Raw genomic sequence first — 23,732 nt, 5'->3', positions numbered from 1 at the left:
ACACGTTTGCCAAAAAAGCTCATTATTTGATCTGTCGCCATGCCAGCCGGAGACAAACTACTCTCAAGTTGTTTGCAATTGCTGATTTACCAAAGTAAACGTCCTATTTATGACTTAAAATTCTTTATTTAAACCCAACCCCATACCGTGTATCTTAGCAACCGCACGAAGTAAAGTGACTAGGGAAATGTTGATTTATAATCTCTGAAGGCAGGGGGCAGCTTCAGACATATCGCTCATTAGAGGGGGGGGTGACATACCGGCTGCGGACGTGCACACACTACCTGGCCGTTACCGAGGCCATGGCTGAAGAGGGAAAGAGGAAGAGGACGGACGTCTTTCCTCTGAGACAACGAGGCTGTCGATTTCTACCAGATCGTCGCATATATGGTCAGTCTGTGAGCAGAGGTGATCCTAGGGACACTGGGGACCCAAGGAAAAAAACTCCATGAGGCACTCCAACGCACCCTACCAGACATGGTAAAATTTATGACCATTATTTTAACATGAAGTCTAAATTAATAATATCAACAAAGATAATTTAATACACACATTCTTGTATTTTCACTTTACTGAGAAAAACAGGATACACAAATAAAGCAGATTTGTCACTGGAATGTACGACGTAATCGGCCCAGCTCAGGGGCTCCAGACAACTGCCTGTCCTGTCTATCCTGTTTGTCCCGCCTATCCTGTCAGCCCTGCATGTCCTGTCTGCCCTTCCTGTCCTGCCTATCCTGTCTGCCCTACCTGTCCTGCCTATCCTGTCTGCCCTACATGTCCTGTCTGTCCTGCCTATCCTGTCTGCCCTACATGTCCTGTCTGCTCTACCTGTCCTGTCTGCCCTGCGTTTCCTGTCTGCCCTGCGTGTCCTGTCTGTCCTGCCTATCCTGTCTGCCCTACCTGTCCTGTCTGCCCTGCGTGTCCTGTCTGTCCTGCCTATCCTGTCTGCCCTACCTGTCTGCCCTACCTGTCCTATCTGTCCTGCATTTCCTGTCTGCCCTGTCTGTCCCGCCTATCCTCTGTTCTGTCTGCCCTGCCTGTCCTGTCTCTACACCAGATGGAAAAGACAGAAGTTATATGAAGTACAACATTGGAAACAGACAAGAGCTGTTCTGATCCAGTTTACTCGTGCCTTCAGCTGCTTAAAAGCACACTATTGTATCACTAGTGTTACTAGCTACATATCTCTGGTATGAAGCAAATATGTCATTTTGAAATATAAAATACTAAAAAATAAAAACCAATACAGATTATTCAAAAACTACCTTTACCAGAGCACACCAGTCTCACTATTTTCAGGGGTTCTGATTTTCATCTGACCATTTCAAACAATTGATCTGATTATTTAGTGTTACTCTTCTAAGCCTGTTATTAATTGGAAGACAACTCCAAAGCATGGAGAACTGGGGCCTTTGGATGGTGAATTTGAGCACCCCCACCCAGTCCGTATCTCCTCCATATCCCAAACTTCCCTGCTAGACCTCTAACATGAGACTGACAAAAACCTGGCAATCCTGTGACTGTTCGAGTATGGACAAATAAACAAGTGCCACTTATAAAATATTAATAATGTGAATGAATTTCAAACAAAACACGACAAAAAGTCTTTATTTTTATCATCTCCTATTACGTTACATCTTAGAAACGCTAAATGCACATCCAAGCAAGATGTACTAAAGATTGCCAAATGAGCAAAACTGATATGAGTGATCAAAACAAGGACAACAAAATTACAAAGCACAGCAGAGTTTCTCAAAAGCAAAAAAATGTCAAATGAACCTTTAATTGTTTATAGATCTTTTTAAAGTCTCAACAGTTTGAAATGGGTTCCCTACGCTCTTGCTGCGTAGACGCCTAGCAGGGAAACGTCGAGGTGGAGGCGAAGGGGTCCGTCAGCGCTTCAGCTGAGCTGTGACGATCTTCCAAAGAGCCGCTTGACACGTGCGACGCCACGTGGCCCTGGGCACACTGCTAGGAGAGCTACAGGGTGCTACAAATGACATTGAGGAATCCCTGGTGCACCGAGGACTGGAACGTGTTGACGTTTGTCTGGCCTGGCAGCAGCAAAAATGCTTCCATATCAGCTTGTATTGCTTCCATCTATACTGTGTCCATAAATGTGCTCTGCACACATCTTTCTGACACACAGAAGAACATCACAGACAGAGGGCAGTAGAGAGCAATGGCCAATAAGCTGACCGAGTTCAAAGGCACGTCCTACAAAGGGACTTCTCCTGTGTCCATGATTTGAAGAATTGTTCCGATACAGGCGTGAAGCGTGGGCTGTATGTATCTGATCATCCGCTTCAAGCAAAAAGAAAGTTATTAATTTACTAAGTGGAACTGCGCTTTAAATAACCGCTCAATCTCTGTTCTGCTCTTTTCGTTGGGCCGTGTCAAAATGGCCGTCCGTCACCACTGTCAAGAAGCACCCTGTTGCCCAATCTCTCAAGTGCTGACGGTGCTGACGGGCATCTGGATCTGCAGCAGCTCCCCGTTCTCGCCCTGCTGGATCTGAATGGCTCCATGCTTCACCTCCATGTCAGCCTGCAGGCCGGGCTCCAGCGCCTCTGTTCCCTGCGGGGGAGAGCGCTGTACATGTTATTACAGCGGCAAAGACCTTCCCAAACTGACCCCACTGTAGCTAGACGGGGAGAGCCTGCTAGTCTACCACACAGCCAGAAGCTACACAGGAACTGGCCCTAAAACCAACAGCTGACCTCGCAAAACACTGGTCAGTTTCAGTGTTCTGCCTGGACTGGCGGTTTCTGCATGCAGCCATCACATTGTATCAGGACTAACCTAGAGACTCAAAGCAAAAGGGCAGTGAACTCACAGAGAAATCAACACTGCAGACCATTTCAATTTTTATACAATAACAGAAAATTAATGGCTTTGTGCTGCACTCACACTCAGTGGCAAAATACATCCCTATAAAGACCCGTTTAACAAGTACTAATAAGTCCTTTCCTTTCCATAAAAAGCATGTATTTATATTTTAAACCTGGAATTTTAATGGACAGCTATGGAACTGTGCCAGAATCTCCTCCCTGCACCATTCTGCACCTTGGCTGGTAGTTAAGAGTTTTGAATTACCACCAGATGAGCCCTAATTTTCCAACAGAGCCAACAGAACATAAGGTAGGCAAGTCTGATTATACAATCAGTTACTTTGTGTCCAGGGGAGAAAAAAAAAATCCTATATGAGTCCATCTATTTGATCCAATATTTGTCATGGAAACTATTAAATAGGCAAAAACAAAATGATGAAAAAAAACATCTAAACAAATAGCACAAGAACAATTTTTAAAGCACATATATAACAGCTACCATATGCCTGGAAAAGATCTAAGAATGATTCTAACTTGGGCAGCTGACTATAGGAATGACCAAAAGGGGAGAAAGAAACTTCAGGGAGATTCAAAGGTTCAGAAAGTCAGTCCCACTCAGTGGCACCCAATGGTCCCCTCCCCTCATCACACTCCTCACTGCCTGCCTCCCTTTGCGGCGGTTTCCACGGTGACTCCGCCACAGCACCTCTCTGCATTCCTCTCCCCTCTCTGGGGTGCGGCGCCGATGGCACCCACCGCAGTCGTCACTGTCACACGGCATCACACAAGAATTCACCTTCTCCGTAATTTCATTAATCCAAAGTCAGATTTATGATTTGAAAGTCTAGGCTCTGTTTCAGAATGCTTTATCAGGATGCATTATTGAAACTGATATTGTGTGCTTTGGAATACATTTCATAAAACTTTCATGCCAAATGTTTACTTTTTTTTCAGCACATAAAAATGTGGTTTTAGGATTAAAGCCCCGACTCATGCAGCCATCTCTTTAAATTCAATTTAAAACAAAGAAATAAAAGCAAACTTTCATAATATTAAAATCAAACACAAAATGAAAAGGAAAACTAATGCAATTAATTTTTCATTCCTTTCTCATCAGCTTGCATCTTGCCCGCTTCACTCAGTAACATCTTCATCCAACCTTTCATTTCCTATTATGCTTATTAAATCAAAGTCTGTAACACGTCATTTCACGCTACCCCAGGGGTGGCCTATTAAGTGCTGTGTGTGCAGCTTGGCTGCATCTCAGAAGGTGTCTGTCCCGGCTCAGCCCTCTTCCAGCTTCTCCGCTCCGTTAGCAGGTGGTGTCGCCAGGCCCAGCCCGTTATGCCACGCTGTCTAGCCAATGGCCCATCTACAGTCAGCCATTAGAACAAATAATTCCCCACTGAGGGAGACTTTAAGAGCTCTATGCAGTGTAAACACTCTGATTGCCGTGAATGAATGCCAGCACGCAATATGCTTGGCAGTAATCAGCAAAGCGTCTGGCTACAACTCAGCCTGTCTGCTCTTCTCAGATAAACAAGCTGTGATTTTACTGAAAATTATTTACTTAGTCATATGGAACATCACTCCAGACACCAGGGAGAAAGGTTGACTATGGCTATTCACGGCGATGGAGACTCGGCGCACTACACCAGTCTTAGCAGAAGGGCTAGACACACTACCTGCCAGAGCTTATAGATTGATACAGCAGCTAAGGCACACAGGCACTGCGGACAGGCACTGCGGACAGGGTTTAGTCTGAACTTCAGTGCACTGGTATTTTTCACTACACTTATAGGACATGGTTTTTAAAAACCAAAACGCACTGACTGATTTAATCAGCACATATTTCTTGCTACTGTTTATAATTACTGTAACTTCTAAGACATTCCCTTTCTTAGTGGATCCTGCAGTTATGCAGTGGGAGCACTCGTCGCAGAGCTCGAATCAGTGATTTTCTGATTATGACCTTGCCCACTGGGCATGTTTTAACACAGCTATTCTGTGTTAAACAGTAAAATTAAACCCTAAATATACTGCACGGTAATACAGACTCCAAATAACGTACACTCACCAAAAACTCCAGCAATGGAAACTACATGTAAGAAAGTCACCGGCTGACCTGCATCCCTTAGCAGATGCCGGGTGCAGTGCTCTATGTGAAAGGGACGCAGCTGGCAGCATGGCGGTCGCCCAGGCTTACTGCTGCTAAGTGATACACGTATTCTTACCACTGTGAGTCACACGATATTAAGCTTGGAGTAACTGCAGTCTGCCTTTTGATATATAGTTTTCCCGGGATTTAAAAGCAGATGAAACAATAATTTTACAGTCAGCAAGTTGGCAGGCAGCTGGGCTGAGCAGAGCTGAGAGTGCTTGTCCCTCCCCCTTGCAAACTGGCCTCCCCAGTACTACAGAGGAAGAGGGGAAAAGGTCACTCACTGTCTGACCATGCATTTCTGAAGCTGGAATGACGGCGGCAGCAGCAATGTGGAAACGCGATTAAGGGGATGGAGCCATTAAGCAGCCCAACAGAGGACACCATCTTCACAGCAATACGATACATCACAGGCCATGTACTTCAGTGAAGAACCAACCAATAGAAACGCATAAAACGACTTTATTCCTGGTGCCCTGCCAAGGCAGAGTATCGCCCATCCTAAGGGGCAGACTTTGAGGACTGGGCGTCTGCTCCAACATCCCCCAGGGGCTGGGGGGAACAGGGTGTTCAGTCAGATCATGTCTGCGATGACTGAGTCCACATTTATATCAGACTGCGGAATTCACGCGGCACCTTTGAAGCTGCTCATTCATGAGGAAATCATTACCGATCTTCTGCTGATAAAAGCTGGGGGAGAAAAGGCACACCAAGCTAATTACTATGGTTTGTTTGAAACGCTAACTAGTCGCAAGGAATAGTGCTGCCACATTCACGCAAAAAAACCGTGCAAGCAATAGGCAATTTCCAGCTAGTTGGCTTAGCCAACACCATAACGGATGATATCATTGGCAGCCGGTCCTGATCACTCATTGGTTGAATCAGACCCCTGAGTACAGAAGGATAAATGGGGCTGGTCAGACTCTACCTAATGTAGCATGGATGTACCTTCCTTCATATGGACAGTAAGTACAATATCTTAATATTAGACACGCATATAACATTTGAGGTGAACCGTGAGCATTATTATTGAGAAGATGGCATAATGGCACGGCAGGCAGCACACATTTGCTCACTGCAGAGCGGCACATGCACCCTTTGGGCAGCTGTCTGTCGGCTCATCAGCATGGGCAGGGTCCCAGTCCCGTCCCCCGGTCTCACCTGCACGGCAGCAGTGTGGTCAGCCACGGGCGCCAGCTGGACGTACTGCACCTGGATGTCACTGGCCTGCAACGAGGAACCTTCCACGCCTGCCGCCGCCGCATCCGCCGAGGCCACGGCAATCAGCTGCGCCCCCTGGAGGACCTGAAGCAAAAGTACAGGTCATATTCACTCCCCAGACCTCAGCGCCAGGAGGAAGCAGACGCCTGTGGAGCAAAGGCAGCCAAATGCAAAGCATTAACACAGACACGATGAGAGACAAGCCGGCCTTGTGGACTTTATGGACACGCTGAGCTTCTGATCTCTGAGCTGGATAAGCTCAGATGTTATGCTCCCATAAGACAGCACTCAGCCAGGGAGATATTCACCTTCAGATTTCCCTGGCAAAATGGCTTTGCCTGTTTTCCTCATTCCCCAGTAAACATACCGTGAAGTGTCTGCTTGTAAAACTGCAAGCAAAATCAAGAAAACAAAGTAGACATATCGACCTGACTGTGAACATGGGCCCGTTGTAGCAGTGTACTTTAAGATAAGGTGTCAGGATTTAAAGAATTTATCCCGAGCAAACCTTTACCGAACGTGCACATTACTTTGAAGGGATTATGTGATTAATGGTCCGACCCCCCCACGATTCTCTTCTTTCCACACTCAATGCCCTGTCTTCTTTCAGACTGGTATACAGAACAGTCGGAATGCCAACATTCCCTATTTTTATTTCTGCTGAAAAATCCCACACAAACCTCAGTTACAGCCCCCCCCCCCATCCCCACTGGCACAGGGGGAGACTCTGACCCATCGCCATCGCGGCTCCGTCCTCCTACAGACGAGACATCTGAATGCAAACAATGCTAATATGAGTAACGAGTGCCAGCCGGACACATCAAAAGGCACGTCTGTCAGTTCTCTAGAGTGCGCTTGGTGACAACATGCTGTGATAATCTAACCATGAACACAGCAACCAGCAATCTGACTGCCCACAAAACACACAGACTATCACTGTGACTGAACCACCAATGTGCTATAACTGACCACAAGCACACAGACCTGGACTCTGACCACAAACAGACTAACCACCAGTCTTATGGCGAGACAACAACAAGAAGACAGTATACAAAACTGGCCTTTGGCATTTTCATCACAACAGCCTCACAGAGCCTCCTTTTCATACCCAAAATGTGACAGGCCACTAGAGTCGCTAATGGACCTTTCTCTCAATTTTTGTGAATTCAAAAAACATCTTCCACCTGATAAGTGCCTGAAAAATGCCTGCATAAAAGCAATCTCTCACACACTTACTCAGGACTGTATCCCTTACCCGGTTTTGACAGACCATAATGGATGGGACGTCCAGGTGGATAATCCATGTGGAAACAATACCAGCTGCAGCCTCCAGGGGCAGTGTGTCAAGCAGTCCCACCAACCACAGATACAAACACAACAGATCTGAACCTGTAAGCTGCAGTCACAGGATCCATTTTTTAACCATAACACCACCAGCCTGCTGGCTACAGTGACAACATTGGCATTGAAATAATACAAATTCTTGACACGGTGAGATGAGGGGTGACGTAAACAGAAATACAGTAACAATTGCGTTAAAGCTGAAATTTCCAGGCATTGGTTCAGAAAGGGACGAATGAAACTAAGCTAGCGCCCGCCTGCCCCCCCTCACCCCTTTATACTTATTTTTGTGCGTGACTATGGGCTACATAAATAAAAGTGAAGTAATAACCGGCGGTCTGGTTGAGACCACCACCTCCCGCTTGGCCTGCGAGTGTTCCGCTCAATCTGCTTCCCATTATTAGCTTCAGCGCAGAAACAGCATTCGCAGCGACGCTTCCCGCATGGTCCGCAGTGGCCCACAACATCTGCGCTAACACAATGCCTGAGCCAAGGCAGATGGGCGGATCAAACCACTAGAGGAGTGGAGTGGGGGACACAGGAACATTGAGACCCTAACTGAAGAATTGGCAGTGGTATCTACCATCAATCAGAATTTCTTGTGCATCCTGCTTTAAAACTTTTTGACCCCTGGCTGTATTATTTCCCACTACAAAAAAAACATGCTGCAATAGACTATATATAACAGTTAAATAATGTCTATTAAGGATGATGATAATATCACTATGCTTGCTGTGGCTGTCCAGATGTGACACGTGATGCACAGACCAATAAAATCTGGAATACTTTTGTAGTTGGTTTTCTGTGAAGAAAAGTGAGGTTTTCCTTATTTTTCTCAGTTCCTTAATAGTTTACCAAGAAGATCTGGGTTACAGGGGGAGCTTGGAAGAATCACAAACATCTGAGGACAAGGAGCGACCAAACCACTCTCTCCTAACAGGGATTCCTTTGCCAGCAGAGAGTAACTTGCATGCCCAGAACCAAAAAGGTATTTGATCCCTTGCACGGTTCAAGCAGCTTCGGGATACATTTCTGTAGCGGAATGTCAACGTTACGACAGAAGCTGGTTGTGCGACAGGATCAGTGAGGTGCATCTCGAACGCTCCTCAAGGCCTTCTCATTTGGCCATACACTATGTCACTGCAGCCAGGCATCTCACACCCTTAGTTTCACTCAGGCAGGGATTTTGGGTCAACACAAGAACCGGAGCACCCTGCAGATCTGAACTACTCCTTTTGGAAGCCATCACGGTTGTAAGGCAGGGCTATTCTACCAGCAAATTACCTACAATTAAGGTTAAACGCAGCTGGCTTCTTTACATGGCTCATGCTACTGTTACGATGGATACCAGACAGTCTCATGTAACGGAGCAGTTTATTTTTAGTGCCTAATAGCCTGGCCATGAATAACGGCTGTCTAATTTTAGCAGCGGTATAATTAAAGCTCTCTACTGCATCTGTTTATCAAGTAATACAAAAAACACAAACACAGATCATCTTTTACTTAACTTTCATCATGCACATGAACAGGCAGAAATATGGGTCATATATGCAAACAGAGGCCAAGAAGAGTGGGCTTTTTACAGCATCTTGGAGGCAAAAGAGAAAAGAATTATTCTACAGACCTACAGCAGATCCAACATTCTTGAGACTTATTAATGCCTCCTGTCAGCAGCTCAAAAACTCCTTTAGATGCTTATGAAGGACAGCAGCAGCAAGCAGCCATAGCTCAGGGGCCCAAAGGGTACAGAGAAAAGCAGAGTTAAATGCTGCTTGCCCATAATACTCCCCAGTTCATACACCCCACTGTTACAAATCTGTGTTACAAATTTAAGCCTGTGAGCATCTTGTACAACTGTGGAAATTTAAACATGAAATCTTCATTTTATTAGAACCAGCCATAACTGAAATAAGGGGTACGGGCTTATATTTACAAAGACCATTTTTAATTGAGCATAGAATAAAAAGAGTGCAAAAAGCACACTTCCTGTTACATCAGTTAAATTAATCCGATGGGAGCTGAGTGAGTCACAGAGTGCCAAGTCAACTGATCAATGGTCTACTCTTTAGGAAAGACCTTGATCAGCATTATAAATATGGAATAATGCTCACCACTTTGGTGTTATTCATACAGGTGAACGCAACATGCCAGGCCACAATCCACAGAGACCTCAGTGGTGAGAAAGGATTATAAAAACAAATTGAATAGACTTGAATTGAATAGTGAGAAAAATATACCAATGAAGATCATTTAAAATGACAGTGATTCCGCCTAGCGACAGACATTTATTGAAAATATTACCAAGAGACAAGAGAAAAATAATTCAAATAATCAACCGAGAAATAAAATCCAGAAGTCTACAAGCCTCCTTTGCTGCATCTAATGTCATTGTACATCCATCAAAAAGAAGAAAAATACTGAATAAAACTAGCATTCATGCAATGGTAGTTTTAGTTAGATGATATTTGCTCTCTCAAAAGAGCTCAACTGCTCTTAACAAAGTTTGCCAAAGACCACATGGACCAAACCTAAAAATTTTAGGAAGCCTGTTCCCTGGTCTCACTCCAAAACTGACCGTTTTGGCCATACTCAAAAAGAACATATTTAGAGAAACCTCAACACTGCCCACCAACAGAATACTATACATCTATGCCTACAGTTCAGCATGGGGGTCAGACTGTCGTTACCTGAGACCCAGAAAACTCAAAACAATCAACAGCCCCATGAAATCTGAGAAATACCAGAGAATCCTGAGCAGAACGTCAGACCATCGGGATGAGAACTAATGCTGGGACCAAAGTGGAAATTCTACCAAGACCATGATACAAAACATTAACACAGATTGACTGAAGAATAGTTTATTTTGTATTTCTGATAGGTGATATTAAAGTAAAAATATTCATCAGGACCCCCCAAGCTCCACTGGGGGTGCCAGGTTCAATAAAATATATAAATAAAACCTGTCCTTCAGGATTTCCCCAATCACCCTAGAGTCTTGCCCCTGAATGCCATGACTGATTGTAATGCTATAGCTAAAAACTGTTTAGGAGTGATGGAAACTACAGAAAATGCTGCTGATGTGCCGCAAACACAGCATACCCAAAACAAACCCGGGACCAGAGGGGTCTGCCCCCACTGTCTGAACCAAAATATTGGCTGAAAGGGTCAACAGACCCTCTCTGAAGGCGGCGTCTCCGGGTGTGGTGTTACTTATCAAGGTTCCTCAACGCCAGTCAAAGCCCTGAAGTCAGGTTATGTCTTCTGCTGTCTGCATCATGGTTGGATCAGGGAGAAAACATTCAAGGCTATGAGAACACGGCATATTTCTCAGCTATTACTGTTTGGATGGATGGGAATATGCCACAAGCAGGACACTGTCTATTGCGTGTGTGTGTGAAAACCGAGACCTGGAACACAAGGTTAGCATAGTAATATGTTGCCTGCTTATTTTGGCCAGGGGTCCATATAACTTGACAGACAAAATAAAAAATTAAGGAATTAAAGAACTAACAAGGGTAAGTAAAGGACATTGTGAGAACACAAATATGAGCTCCCGCTGAATCGTATGCTGCAGAATTTTGGCACCATAAAAGACAGATTTTTGGATCAGTTTGACTGTCCGAAAAGCAATATCTGAATACAAATAGATCTAGTGCTCATTCAAGACCACAAGGCCACACAGGGAAACTAGCTGGCAATTAGTTTAGGCCAGAAGCACAAAGGCCAGTTTGGGTTTTGGTAAAGCCCATAAGAGGGAACTGAGATCCAGTACTTCATTCAACACCTGTTAAAATCTGAATTGTTTGGGGATTCGAACCAGCAATCTTTCAATTACAAGTGTGCTTCCCTAACCATTAAGCCACCACTGCCCACATCTTTTAGACTGAGTCCTCCTATTTGGACACAGGTGTCCTCCTTTTTTAGTCTCAGTCCTCCTTTTTGGACACAAGTATCCTCCTTTTTTAGCCTTATTCCTCCTTTTTGGACTAAAGTATCCTCCTTTTTTAGTCTCAGTCCTCCTTTTTGGACACAAGTATCCTCATTTTTTAGCCTTAGTCCTCCTTTTCCAAGTCATGCCTGTGGCCACCCTATGCTCAGGATCAGTACCTATGGCACTCACGGCACTTAGACTTTAGAATGGGGATTCCCTGCTCAACAAGACTGAAATGAGAAACTGGAGAGTCTGCTGCTGTACCACGCAAGTCCCTCACAATGCTGAGATCACAGAAGCTTTATACCAAACCGAGACAACCGAGCCACCGTACTGTGTTTTGGGCCTAAGAGCATAGTGACCAGAGGGGATTTGAAAGGTTCTACGGTACTGAAACAGGAACGAACCCACACAGAAAGAAGACTCCCTCATGGCACTCAGAGCAGGAACGACAGCAGCCCGACATAAACAAACACCAGTGCTTTTTCTGACTCAGCATGCACAGCTGAGTCATTTATTTCTATTTCCCTTCAATTCATTATTCCCTGGGGCTCAGCTCTGAAGTGGTTCCCCCTCATCACCCAAAACTCACGCCAAGTTGCAGACAGAGTGACACAGAGGCTTATCACGGACCACAGCAAGGGCAAGCACAACAGAGAACAGCAGTGCAGATGTGTAGCATGAGTGTTTCCAAAAGAAATGAACAAACGGACAAATAATAAAATAAATAGATATCAGTGACAGAAAGCTACCGATCCCCTGCATGTAAACTATTAAGATAGAGACGTGTGTTATATCACTGCAAAACAGCGAGATTTGGGACAGATTCTCATGGCAGTGGGAGTGATTGGCCCAGTGGAGTTTCAGAATTGGAGAGCTGAAGCTTAGACCAACGATACACAAGAGTGCAACGGGTCATTTCAGGACTTGCATGAGGAAGGGTGGGGATGAATATACTCAAATCCAAGGAACACTGGCTGAGAATAAACAGGGCAAACAATGTCCTGGAAGCAAGGAATGGATCAGCTGACACACGTGCACAGTGCTTAGGCTCTGATGTACTGAAGGGAACACCTTCATCTGATTTAAAGACTTCATTTTACAGCTTGTAAGATTTGCCAAAACCCCTACTTTTGTCTGTTGTAAACTATCACCAACAATTTTCCTACAGGTGACCCCAGTGGTTACTATTCTGTCTCACACACAGAGTCAGTTACACGCTCATAGGCAAGCAAAAATCTCACAATCTCCCCAAAAGTGTGCACATTCAGCCTCCTTTCATCACGTTATTGTTTCAAAAAAGCCACAAATATCCATCCAACTTCGAACCACTTCGAACTTCTTTTTTGGATAAGAAAGAAGGTGGGAAAAAACAGTTTTATTAATCTCTATCAACTAACAGAAGAACACTAAAGAACATGGCAGATTACCTTAACGTCACATTAAATAACTACATAAACAAAAAATAATTTTATATTCTACCGGAGAACCAAGATGTTCCCACACCACTGACTTAAACGTGAAAGTAGCCTAGCTTTTACCAAAAGTGTGATCACTCAATCATGAACAAAGTAGTCACATGACACACACACTAAGTGTAATGTGTGGTATTCACATAATATACAGCTTGTCCTAACTTTAAACAGAATATTACTTTTGTGATTTGCATGCGTTGCAGTGTAAAATGAAAAATGTTTTGTAATGTTACCAATGTAATGAGAGCTCATCAGACTGCACCCACGGCAGCGGGTTGGGGTTGGATTGGGGTTGGATGGACCATGAACGTTTGTATTGCGGTTTCAGTTTGGTTCCAGAACTGTTACACCACTTACACACAGTCAAACATAATTATACTCTATAGGAAATTCAGAGACACCAATGAGCCTAACTGATATTTAAATGTGGGAAGAAACCAGAATAATGCAAGGAAATCCACGAAACACAGAGCAGAGCAGAAGTGGGAACTGATCCCACAACCCCAGAGGTGTGAGGCCACAGTGCTACCCACTGAGACAATGTGCTCAAGCCACAAAGAGAGACACAACGTACCAGGACCTCTTCTGTGCTCTGGTAAAAAACAAAACCTAACAACATTCCCGCTGTGCCACCCTCTTCACATATCACACCATTCCCTGATCCATCATAGTTAGAACTAAAAAATGTAAATCTCATTACCATCTCTGCAGATCACTATCCTCGTTCCTGACCAGTGCTCCCAGACCAGTATCTCGGAGCCTATAACGCTAAAGCAGAGAGTAAAAACTGCATCCTGCACTAAAAATGCAAATAATCCAATCCATGGCTTAAATATCCTGAGCTAAGGCTGTACTTCAGTTCACAACAAACAAACAAACAAATTTATTTTTGTATAGCGCATTATCACAACATTACATCGTCTCAAAGCCCTTTACAGCATCCCCACCCAAAGCCCCCAGTGAGTAAGCCATAGGCGACAGTGGCACGTCCTCTGTATGGTCTCTATGTTTGGTGAGAGGGGAGGGCAAAGAGTCCAATGCAGCAACAAGCTGAGTCACATCAACAGCTGTGTCCAACCAGGACCACTAGCGAAGGAAATGCCTCACCTGTCCATCCTGGCCCACATGAACCTGGTGAATCTGCAGATTTCCCTGTGAAACAGGCACAACAAAAAGAGATATCATGAGGCCCAAACAGACACCACTGCTCAGACACACAAATACACCCCCCCACTCTCCAAAATGCCATGCAACGAATACCAGAAGCAGATCCACAACACAGCACAACCAGATACAGACATCCCTGACTCAACAATCAATTCCAGACATAGAAGAATGCTTCATGCTACAAAAATCACCCTCTGCCCCCCATACCCGCTCCTACAAGCAGCCTGAGAGAGACTCACCTCGCTGTCCTGTGTGATCTGGACCTGCTCGCCCTGAGGAACCTGTGCGATGTGGAGGTGCCCCTGAGGGATCTGTAGGAAGAGCCGGTGAGAGACACCCACCGGGCTTTCCCCGCAATTTTATGGCCAAGTGCTTCAGGCCAAGGCGAACCCAGCCAAACGGTTTGGGAAATGTTCATGACTTTGGTGTTACTCATCTCTCTAATAACTGTTAGTATATTTAGAAGATGCCCTCAGGCATATCGGTGCAGGGAACAATCAAAGGCAGGCGGAAAGTCTGATATATCTGATCTGTGCCTGCAAGTGTGTATGTCTGCATTAATATATGTGGCTGTGTGCGCTGATTCTGTTTGTGTCTGACCTGTGTGCCTGCATTTTGCGTTGCGTTGTTTTTCCCCACAGGAAAGGAATGGATGGTCCCCACAAAGATATGAATACAAAAGTGTGTGTGTGTGGGTGTATGTGTGTGTGCATGTGTACGTGGAAGAGGGAGAGCGAGAGAGACACCAACCACTTGCACTTGTCCATCCTGCCCTATGTGATGGATCTGCACCTGCTGACTGTTGGCAAGGGCATAATGCAGCGCCTGCTGGGCAGAGGTCTCCGTCGGCGACGCCCCTGCCCCGGCAGTCCCCTCTGGAAGCACAGGGACACGAGCCCGAGGTCAGCTCAAGATAGGCGCAGCATACAAGGCAAGTCTGCAATATGCACCAATATTGCTCGATATTGCAAAGATGATAAGACTTGTGATAAACAAATATTGAAGTGTGCATATTAACTACACAGTTCCCATGTCATTTTGCTTTACCAGATACACTGAGCTGAATATACATTAATAATATAATAAAACAAGTCGGCTTTAGACGTTTTTTATATACGGTAATAACCAATAAAACATGTCGCTATCAAGCTATATATACATTATCAATCTAATACAACACGTAAGTTAGTCCTGAGGGTTATGACCAAAAACTTGTATCATACTTTTTAAGACTCTGCCGATTTCACGGTTTTTTTCCAAGTTCACCCTTACCCATGTCAGCAAGCATTTACATCAATAAAATATATTTACAAATGTGTATTGCAGTCTTTTGCGATGCGTTTATCACATATGTTCATATCATGATGATGATGAAAATACAATATATTGGTCAGCCCAGCCTCAAGCTCTGCTTCCACGGCTCTGATTGCGTGTTCACAATCCCATCGCACGGCGATGGTGCCTGGGGCGTCAGATCTGACCACCAGTGGTGTCTAACACTGCGCTCAGAGTGCGAGTCGTGGCTGACAGGCTGCTGATCGGCTCTTTATGCTGAAGGGTGCCTGTTTTCTCAGTCCCTGGTTATGTTTAACTGTTATATTTTTGCCCGTCTTCCCGGATGAGATAAAAGGAGCGCCCCGCAGCGACCGCAAGCCCAGCATGGACTCAACTTCTGCCGCTTGTCTCTCCAGGAGGGAACTGCTCCATACGGAGAACACTCCAGGCAGAACGCTTCCTTCTCCCACACAAGGGCCGAGGGAGGTGCCGCCCCCACCCCCGGGCTGGCTATTCTGGTTCCCCATCACCCCCACTCAAAGGAAAAAGCTGAGCGATCATGTGGAGGGTGCAGATTATATCCGTATGTCTGGCTCTGCTCCAGCACAGTGAGTGTCTGACCTCACTTTTCTTTTACACCATCCCTTGTAGTAAAAATTCAAATAAGCCAGCCATGCAGGGCTGTGTCATGGGTCCCTCCTGAAACCCAAATGCTGCTGGGTTCTAGACCCGATTTTGTACACCTTGTTTATATGCTGGTTTGTACTCCAGCTGAGTCTCTAACGAAAACAGTCTGACTGGGATCTTTGCTTGATTTATGACTGCGATATGACATGCCCTGACATTTCTGCGTCTCACTGAGTGGGTTTGCACTGCAGTAAGTACTTAAATACTGTGTTTACTTTTTCCTATTAAAACCTTAATTGGTAAAGCCCTAATTACTTTTCATGAGCTCATTATTTTATAGCTATTATCCCTGGAATTAACAGGATCACTGATTCAATCAAGGCTTTTCAACCTTTCTTAAACCAGGGACCTCCAAATAAATAGACCAGAACTAGGGACCCCCTACTTCTAATGCGTGACCACTTAAGTCCTGGGGGGCTTTAACAGTTGCTCCGCACTAGGGGAAACATTTCTGTGGACCCCCAGTAACTGCTCTACTCCAGCTTGAAAACCTCCGGTCTACGTAATTCTTCCCTAAGGCAAAAACAGCTGCACGTATAACATTTTCATTAACAATACTGTTTGCAAATTATCTGCAGCTTTTAAAAACAAATACAGGCGTAAGATCAGTATATTGTATTAGCCAAAGTAATCAGTTAATGCTGGAACAGTAGCAGTCACCAGGACAAGCCTTCTGCACTAGATGATGTACTGAAGTAACTAGACACAAAGGCACACAGAACCAAATCCCAAAAGAGGATAAGAGGAAATGCCTGCCGACTTATTATGGCGATTTAATATTACACAATCAACTCCAGGGGGTCACTGCTGGGATCACGGACTAAGTGGTGAGCTTCGGTACCTGAGGAGGATTGCGAGGCGGGGGCCCTGCGGGAGAAGCTCTTGACAGCCAGGCTCTGGCCCCGCTGCTTCCGCCTCCAGGCCGTGCGACATTTGGAGTCGATGCTCTGTTTGATCCGGTACCAGTCTGACTCCGTAATCCCGAATTTGTGAAACAGGTGACCTGACCGGGGGATAGGGAGGAGACGTCATAGATGGGTATTTGTCAGGAGAGAAAAGACAAGAAAAGGTAGAAGTGAAAGGGTGACACAAGAACGGATTAAGGAAGATCAGGGGAAAGGGATTAAATAGTCTATCTGTAGCATCATCAAGCTTTTGAAGATGTGAATTTGTGAACTTCAGGACACCACCCCAGCTGTTAAATAAACAGGCAACTTCGTATGTGCAAGCAGGCACAAAATAATGCACCAGCACACACAAAAATGGATCCTTGTAGCTACAAGCTAAACTCAAACACGTTTACGAAAAACCCTCAGTGAAAAATGGCCTCACATACAGTGCAAACAATAATGTTTGAAAAAATAGCGTCATGCCAGTCTCCATGTCGGTGCACCTATCCCAGCATTCTTGGTGCATTTCTACCTGACTCGAGGCTCTGGCATTGCAAGGACACATCAAGCTAACGCTGCCTGTTGGTTTTGGCAGAGAGAAAGCGGCAGAATTTGCCTGAGCTGACAGCATCACTCAGGGCAGATTAATAAGGCCCTTGGAGCTTGGGGAGAACTGTGGGTGATGGCACTCCCTCTCCACCCCAGGCCTTAGGCACAGGCAGGTGCCAACACCGGGGACACCCACCTTCGCCGAAAGAGGCGGGTCAATGCGGGGATTTTCAGCTGTCAAAATGTGAAATGCATGGCATTCTGATTTACTGTAATTATCTTAGGAAACATCTAATGCCCATGCAAACAACTTTTCCAAGCATTCAAGAATTCAACAGCAGCAACTAACCTAACAGCCAGTAGGTTAGCAGTGTGATTTTAAACCTGCCAAAGAATGCCTGCCCCTCGCTTGTACTTATTTACGACTCGGAACAATGGTGTGTTTCATTCAGGATGAGGCAGCTGCTCACACAAGACTGCAATCCCATTACTGTGTGTCAGAGCGCAGGTGTCACAGCTACCGTCTGCAGATCTCATTGCTCTGATTTCTTTTCTTTGACAAAGGCGAACTGCTTAACACCGGCCAAAAACAACAAGCATATACACACCACAAACAGCATGCATCTGCCTAATCAGGCAAAGTGTGTACATGCGTGTGTGTACGTGTGCCTTGGATTGCACTGGCACCATGCAGTCGATAGGGCAGGCATACCGCCAACACCATTATGTATTCCTAATCCCACAGCCAATCACCAAAGACAGCAGGCAATCCTTGCTGCTAGACAAAGAAAGCTTAAACATAACCACATCCACCCTACTGGAGGTCTGACAGGGGGCAATGTTATCTGAGGTCTGAGCATACTGAAGGGGAGGTGCAGGGGACTCACAGCGGATGCCGTAGATCATGAGGGGGTCCAGCTGCTTCTTGCCGTGCTTGCCCTGGCCAGACAGGTTGGACACAGCCTGTATCTCACGGTGGAACAGGTAGTCTAGCAGTGTGAGTGCCATCTTCTCTGCCGTGCGGCAGTTTGTGCTGATGTGCAGCATGTCGGCAGGTGACACGGGGCACCGCACCCTCATCTCTGGGTTGTTCTCATCGCCCAGCCAGGTGCCCCCCGGAAAGTCCTCTGTGAAGGTAAAGGGTGCACAGGGAGTGGGACAGGGGCGCCTTCCAATTAATCCATCGATCCATCCATCTGTCACTTTTCTAGGATAGGGCTGTAGAGGCCTTCTTATTAATACTTAAAATATACCAATGGGGTCTATACTGGTATTGGAGGCTATTCTGGGCATAGGTTCTCAAATTAACTAGGACTATAAAGACCATCTTGCCAAGAGCCTGTCATCTGTGGCAGTGCAGCAGCATGTCACGCGTGACACTACAAATTGCTGCAATTTAGGAAAACAATGCAGCATTGTCTGTAGAATCTCAGGCCCGCGACACGGTCTGCCATCCGCAGAAACCCACCCCTACGAACGTCACGCTAATTAAAGCCAGTGTAGATTATCCTGTCATCACAATGGGCTACTATCTACAGCAGAGCATTTCACATAACAGTAATTCACCATGTCTTGGCTTTAAGCGGGATGTCAGTATGGTATAATGCTATTAAAGAAAGTTAGACTTATTCCTTTAAGAAACACCCCCTTTTGAAGTAGCTCTTTCTTTGGTGAATAAATTCCAGAAAGGACACAGGAAAACGTTGTGTTTGTACGTCATTTGGTCTGAATACAGGCTGCTCTTCTCAGAGAGACACAAAGCTCCTCTTGGCTGGCCTGCCCTGAAACTCAGTCTTTCCTTCTCTAGATCACAGCTCTTAATAGTATCAAGTCAAGGACGTGAAAGGATGCCAAATGACACAGCTAAACGCTCAGCCTGCATTTACTTGCTGAAACACTCCAAAAAAATCAGAAAGCTGTACTATTAAAACAGGCATCAAATGCCCCCTAGTGCCAAAAAAAGGAACAAGAGTAAGTGATACCACCCGTCTATTTGGGCTGGAGAGGGCAAAAATCAAACTAAAATTATGCACTTCTTGCTATGGTCCTGAGAGGTTGAACCACGTTCCATGAGACAGAAAACTGTAAAACAAGTTTAATCTACACCTGCAGTCATAAGTCTAATCCTTCAGTACTGTAATTTTCTGAAGCCCTTTCAACCTAAAACAGGATTCTCATCTCCCATCAATCTCAGTTACAAAGACTATTAAGCAATGGTCAGTATGCTCTCACACAATAAACTGTCTGCATTGCATTAGCGTTTCCTTACTGTTTCTGCACTAGGTTGCATGTGCAGTTCGTACCTTCAGAGTTGAGGGTGATGAAGGTGACATTGTTGGCGCTCTGGCCAGAGGCTTGGCCGCTGTTGGACACTGAGTCACTTGCCTCTGAGCCACTCTCCACGTCCTCCTGACTGTCTTCCGGTGCGGGAACCTTCACCAGGATTGTGTTCTGCCTCCGTCCAGTCACTGTGCTGTGAGCATATGGAGGATGGTTAGCACTTGCTCTGCCTCTCCATGGAGTGTTTGGAAGCCTCTGCAATCTGAATGACAGCAACCATAACAGGACAACGACACTCACTTGCTGAGAAGGTTCTCCAGTGACTCTGCCCCCTGCATAGTAGCCTCTTCCTGGCCCACCCCCTTTGGCCGGTCACTAGTCACAATTACATTTGTCTGGGGTACAACACTAAGGAATGAAGAAAGGGATTATTGGCACACAAGAAAATGACAATTTGCCCGCTAGCTGCTATTAAAACATTTTTAATTAGATTCATCATCTGCCCAGGGCCAAACTGCTGCACACTGCAGTTGCACGCCAGCCCTGAGCTGAAGCCCCAGAGAGGTCACTGCAGGTCCTGCGTCTGGTCTCATTCCTCACTCACCAGCGTACTTTATTCCAGGTTTGCGTAGCACCCAGTGGGGACCCGGCCACCATGGGCACCTGGATGGGGCCCTGGTTCTTATTCATCACTAGATCTAACTTCTCCTCCAGTGTCCTACAAGCCGCTTCTAGGACTTGTAACTTGGCCTCAATGGCCTCCAACCTCTGGCAGATTGTCTGATTAATGGAGTACAGCAGAGACTGCAAGCCAAAGCAGAGGGGAGAGAGAGAGAGACCTAAGAATATGCCCTTCCATAACATCCTGGTTAAAGACAGAGATTCAAAACTTTACTTCATAACATAGCGTGAGATAAAAAAATCAGGAGACATGTCAGCTTTTAATATGTAAATACACTGGCATAACCCTACCCCCCCTCCACAGGGATTAAGAGGCTCTGTGGAGCAGGCTGAGGGGAGATAATACCCCCCCACCCGCCCCCCATAACCAAAAATGAAGGGTGAAACCTATGAAAACTAAACACAGAGAGGAATACAAATACATTTCCTTCATTCCCAGAATCTGTCTGCATGGAGACATATATACAACATGATACTAACATGAAGGAGGAAGAGCCCTATGTAGTGCATCAGACTGTGCCGTACCCTACAATGCAAGGTGCGTGACAGCATACCCATAATGCAGTTGTGTACCTTCAGAGAGGAATCCTGACAGTTGATTTCCACCCGCTGACGTTTTCTCTCGGGCTTGTCATCGCCATCGTCATGATTCTCGATCACAACTAAACAAAACACACCAGCAGTTAGCATCCTCAGCAGCAATCAATATCACCAGTGGATTTATATTTTAATCTTATTTTTCGTGTATACTGCTCTGTGACAGCAAATAACAGGGGTATATTGAAAAAATAAAAGTTTGTAAATGGCGAGTTTAATGGTGTCAGGTTGTAGAAAAATGAGGGGGACAAGGAAGCATCTTACCAGGAGGGTCCTCTTGGTTCAAGTCTCCCACTGCAATTTGAACCATCTCCACCAGATCCTGCTCCGACATCATTAAGACTGCCGGGGCCACAAAACCTAGCAATGCACTAACTACAGAGCTCCTCTGTAAGGCATTAACCAATCATGGGCCAGCATGAAGTGGATGGAGGACACAGAAAGCCATAGAATGACTCCCCTGTATTACCTCTCAACCCAGATGCCCTGAAAACATATACAAATAAATCATATTCCACATTAGAAGTATTACATGTATCATTCAATAAAAAGAATCATAATGACGTTTGCCAATTATGAGTATGAACCATGAAAATCCATAATGCCTGCAGTAACACAGGGCTCTTGAGCACCAGTTTGCCACCCAGGGTAATTCTGATGTCTTCTTAATCATTAACACATTAACTGATGGCATCATTTTAGACCTATTTTACCAATTTCCGCTGTCTAACATCTTATACCAAACAGAAGCTTTGAGAGCAAGTTCTTAAATATTCATTATTACCTTTGCTTGGAAGTCATTCACATGGAATTATATATATCTAATTATAGCATAATTTCAATTACTGAAATCTTAGGATATAGGATTTCTTTATGTGATACATATTTGTGTTTTCCTACCATAATGAACAACCGTTTTCTTTTAGCGTCGAGCTCACTTTTAACCTACTTTAGTATTGTTGAATTACTAATGCATTCAAAACATATGCCACGGTACTGGCAATAACACCCTACTTATAAAAACTGAATACTGTATGGTAGTATACACACACAGTCATGTTAGTCAAACAGTTATGTCTAAAATTGCATTGTCCTATATGAAGCCTTTTGTCAGAAGACCAATCCATTAGCTGAAATTTTAACCAAGCATATAAAATTAAGCTTTAACATAGTAAGAAAAAAAAGCTTACAGCCATTACAGTAATTATCTGGCGTTCAAAATGCAAAAAAATAATTTCAACAAATCTTGCGTTTTCCAATCATAAATATAATTTTATTTTTGAACGTGTTGGATATTAATTTTAGTCCATTATCCTGGATTTCTGTAAATGTGACGTAGGCAAATACTGTTTGACTGTAACCATAGCAGAAACTAGTGGGAATAAGAGGGGGGCATGTCCGTAGAGCCTCGGGGGTGATTACATGCATTTACACAGAGCTCGGTTTTATTCTGAAGATCCTAGTTCTCCCACACTCCTAAAATGTCTATGTGAATTGCCCCTAGGCAAAGTAATATTGTCTGCTGTCGGATTGGGGCTGATCCCCAGTGTTTCTTAGTGGCTTACTATGGCTTAGGTTGGAGCTAATTTTAATGTCACCCTATGGAAATGTTACGCCTTAATTATACTGTGGTTTGTAACTTAAAATGTGTGATTCGGCTGATAAGGGGAAAGTACAGTCAGGGACTTTAGAAAGTCGTAAATAAATATGAATGGCATTTGTCCGGCAAACTCAAAAGCGGCATTAAACAGAAACTGTTAGGCAACTGCTGCCACAGATACATGCGAACGACATAGTTCGTGCTAATTTTCTGACGACAGCATTATTTGTCAATTTCTGCTTGTTATATTTCTGCTCTATATGCCAAATAGTTAGGGAGAGGGTACTTTGTCGGCTGGATCCAAATCGTAATCCATAGCTAGCATTTCTGTAGTAGGCTGTGTATCCTAGCGAATATCCATCCGATATTATCATTTAATCATATGATGTCTTGAATGAAATATCTAATATGTTATATGATGCAGAACACACGCATCTTTTCCTGGACGCTGTAAGGAGATAACAGGATATGCTCCACGAAACAGCTAGCTAACTAGCTAGCCGGCTAGCGACACAGGCCCCGGCGCCTACTGGCTGGCTAAACACGCAAAATGTCGGTCGCAGGGCTTCTGGTCGTAATTACAGTTAAGACTAGTGGTAATGTCGAGCGAAATCCACTAACACGTCTCGGCCAGCGGGACCGCGATACCCAGCCATTCAGCTCAGGGTTCCCGCGGCGGGACACGAACAGCTCAAGCTCGGTTTATATTACCGTTTGAATGATGAATTCTCGTGTTGTTTGTGCGATTCCGATAATGGCGTCCTTCCTCGCGAGAAAAAAAAACGGCTGCGGCTGTCGCGCGGATAGTCTCGAGACGCCTGGCCTGGGCTTCGGCGGTGGGCGGGGCTACGCGGTGCGGCAGCCGGCCGGAGTGCTGACGTTCACTGCCGAGGGGAGGCCGATGGAGCGGCTCGGGCTGTTCGGAGTCGCCAGCGACGCGACAAAACGTCTCATGTTCCGCAGGGTGGGCTCCGGTGTGTCCGGCTTAGTAAGACGGGAAGAGCTGAAGGTTTTGCCGGAGGATCGTCATCATTAGCGAACAG

The 23,732-nt window shown here is 45.1% G+C and overlaps 1 protein-coding gene and 1 long non-coding RNA gene across 7 annotated transcripts; one reads left to right on the top strand and one right to left on the bottom strand.

Annotated features, from left to right (window-relative positions):
* Window positions 1–37: 37 nt before the first annotated feature.
* Window positions 38–16,332, top strand: LOC140578193 (uncharacterized). Its single transcript, XR_011982266.1, has 3 exons — window positions 38–480; window positions 8,397–15,061; window positions 15,822–16,332. It is a non-coding gene; the product is annotated as an uncharacterized lncRNA (long non-coding RNA).
* Window positions 1,584–23,537, bottom strand: banp (BTG3 associated nuclear protein). Of its 6 annotated transcripts, none has more exons than XM_023817397.2 (13): window positions 23,401–23,537; window positions 21,354–21,575; window positions 21,066–21,154; window positions 20,416–20,615; window positions 20,112–20,219; window positions 19,835–20,004; window positions 18,419–18,658; window positions 16,934–17,095; window positions 14,881–15,005; window positions 14,370–14,441; window positions 14,071–14,115; window positions 6,157–6,300; window positions 1,584–2,595 (listed from the first exon to the last, which is right to left on the bottom strand). In XM_023817397.2, the coding sequence occupies exons 2-13, from the start codon at window positions 21,424–21,426 to the stop codon at window positions 2,452–2,454; spliced, it is 1,572 nt and encodes a 523-aa protein (XP_023673165.1). In that variant the 5' UTR covers window positions 21,427–21,575; window positions 23,401–23,537; the 3' UTR covers window positions 1,584–2,451. The 6 variants fall into 6 exon arrangements, with proteins under 6 accessions (XP_023673165.1, XP_023673170.1, XP_023673169.1 ...); XM_023817402.2 differs by having other exon boundaries at window positions 1,584–2,580; window positions 23,401–23,536; XM_023817401.2 differs by lacking the exon at window positions 23,401–23,537 and adding an exon at window positions 23,311–23,388.
* Between the last annotated feature and the right edge of the window lie 195 nt (window positions 23,538–23,732).

The sequence above is a fragment of the Paramormyrops kingsleyae genome, chromosome 13 (genome assembly GCF_048594095.1).
Source record: "Paramormyrops kingsleyae isolate MSU_618 chromosome 13, PKINGS_0.4, whole genome shotgun sequence".
Lineage (NCBI taxonomy): Eukaryota > Metazoa > Chordata > Actinopteri > Osteoglossiformes > Mormyridae > Paramormyrops > Paramormyrops kingsleyae.
Note: the sequence above shows the minus strand (reverse complement) of the source record. Positions and strands in the feature narration are given on the sequence as shown.

Excerpts from the sequence above, each read along its gene's own strand:
- banp (XM_023817397.2), bottom strand. The coding sequence starts at position 21,426 with ATGATGTCGGAGCAGGATCTGGTGGAGATGGTTCAAATTGCAGTGGGA. Across the intron at positions 14,442-14,880 it reads AGGATGGACAAGTGCAAGTG|ATCCCTCAGGGGCACCTCCA; the intron begins GTTGGTGTCTCT and ends CTCTTCCTACAG. Across the intron at positions 14,116-14,369 it reads AGATCACACAGGACAGCGAG|GGAAATCTGCAGATTCACCA; the intron begins GTGAGTCTCTCT and ends CCTGTTTCACAG.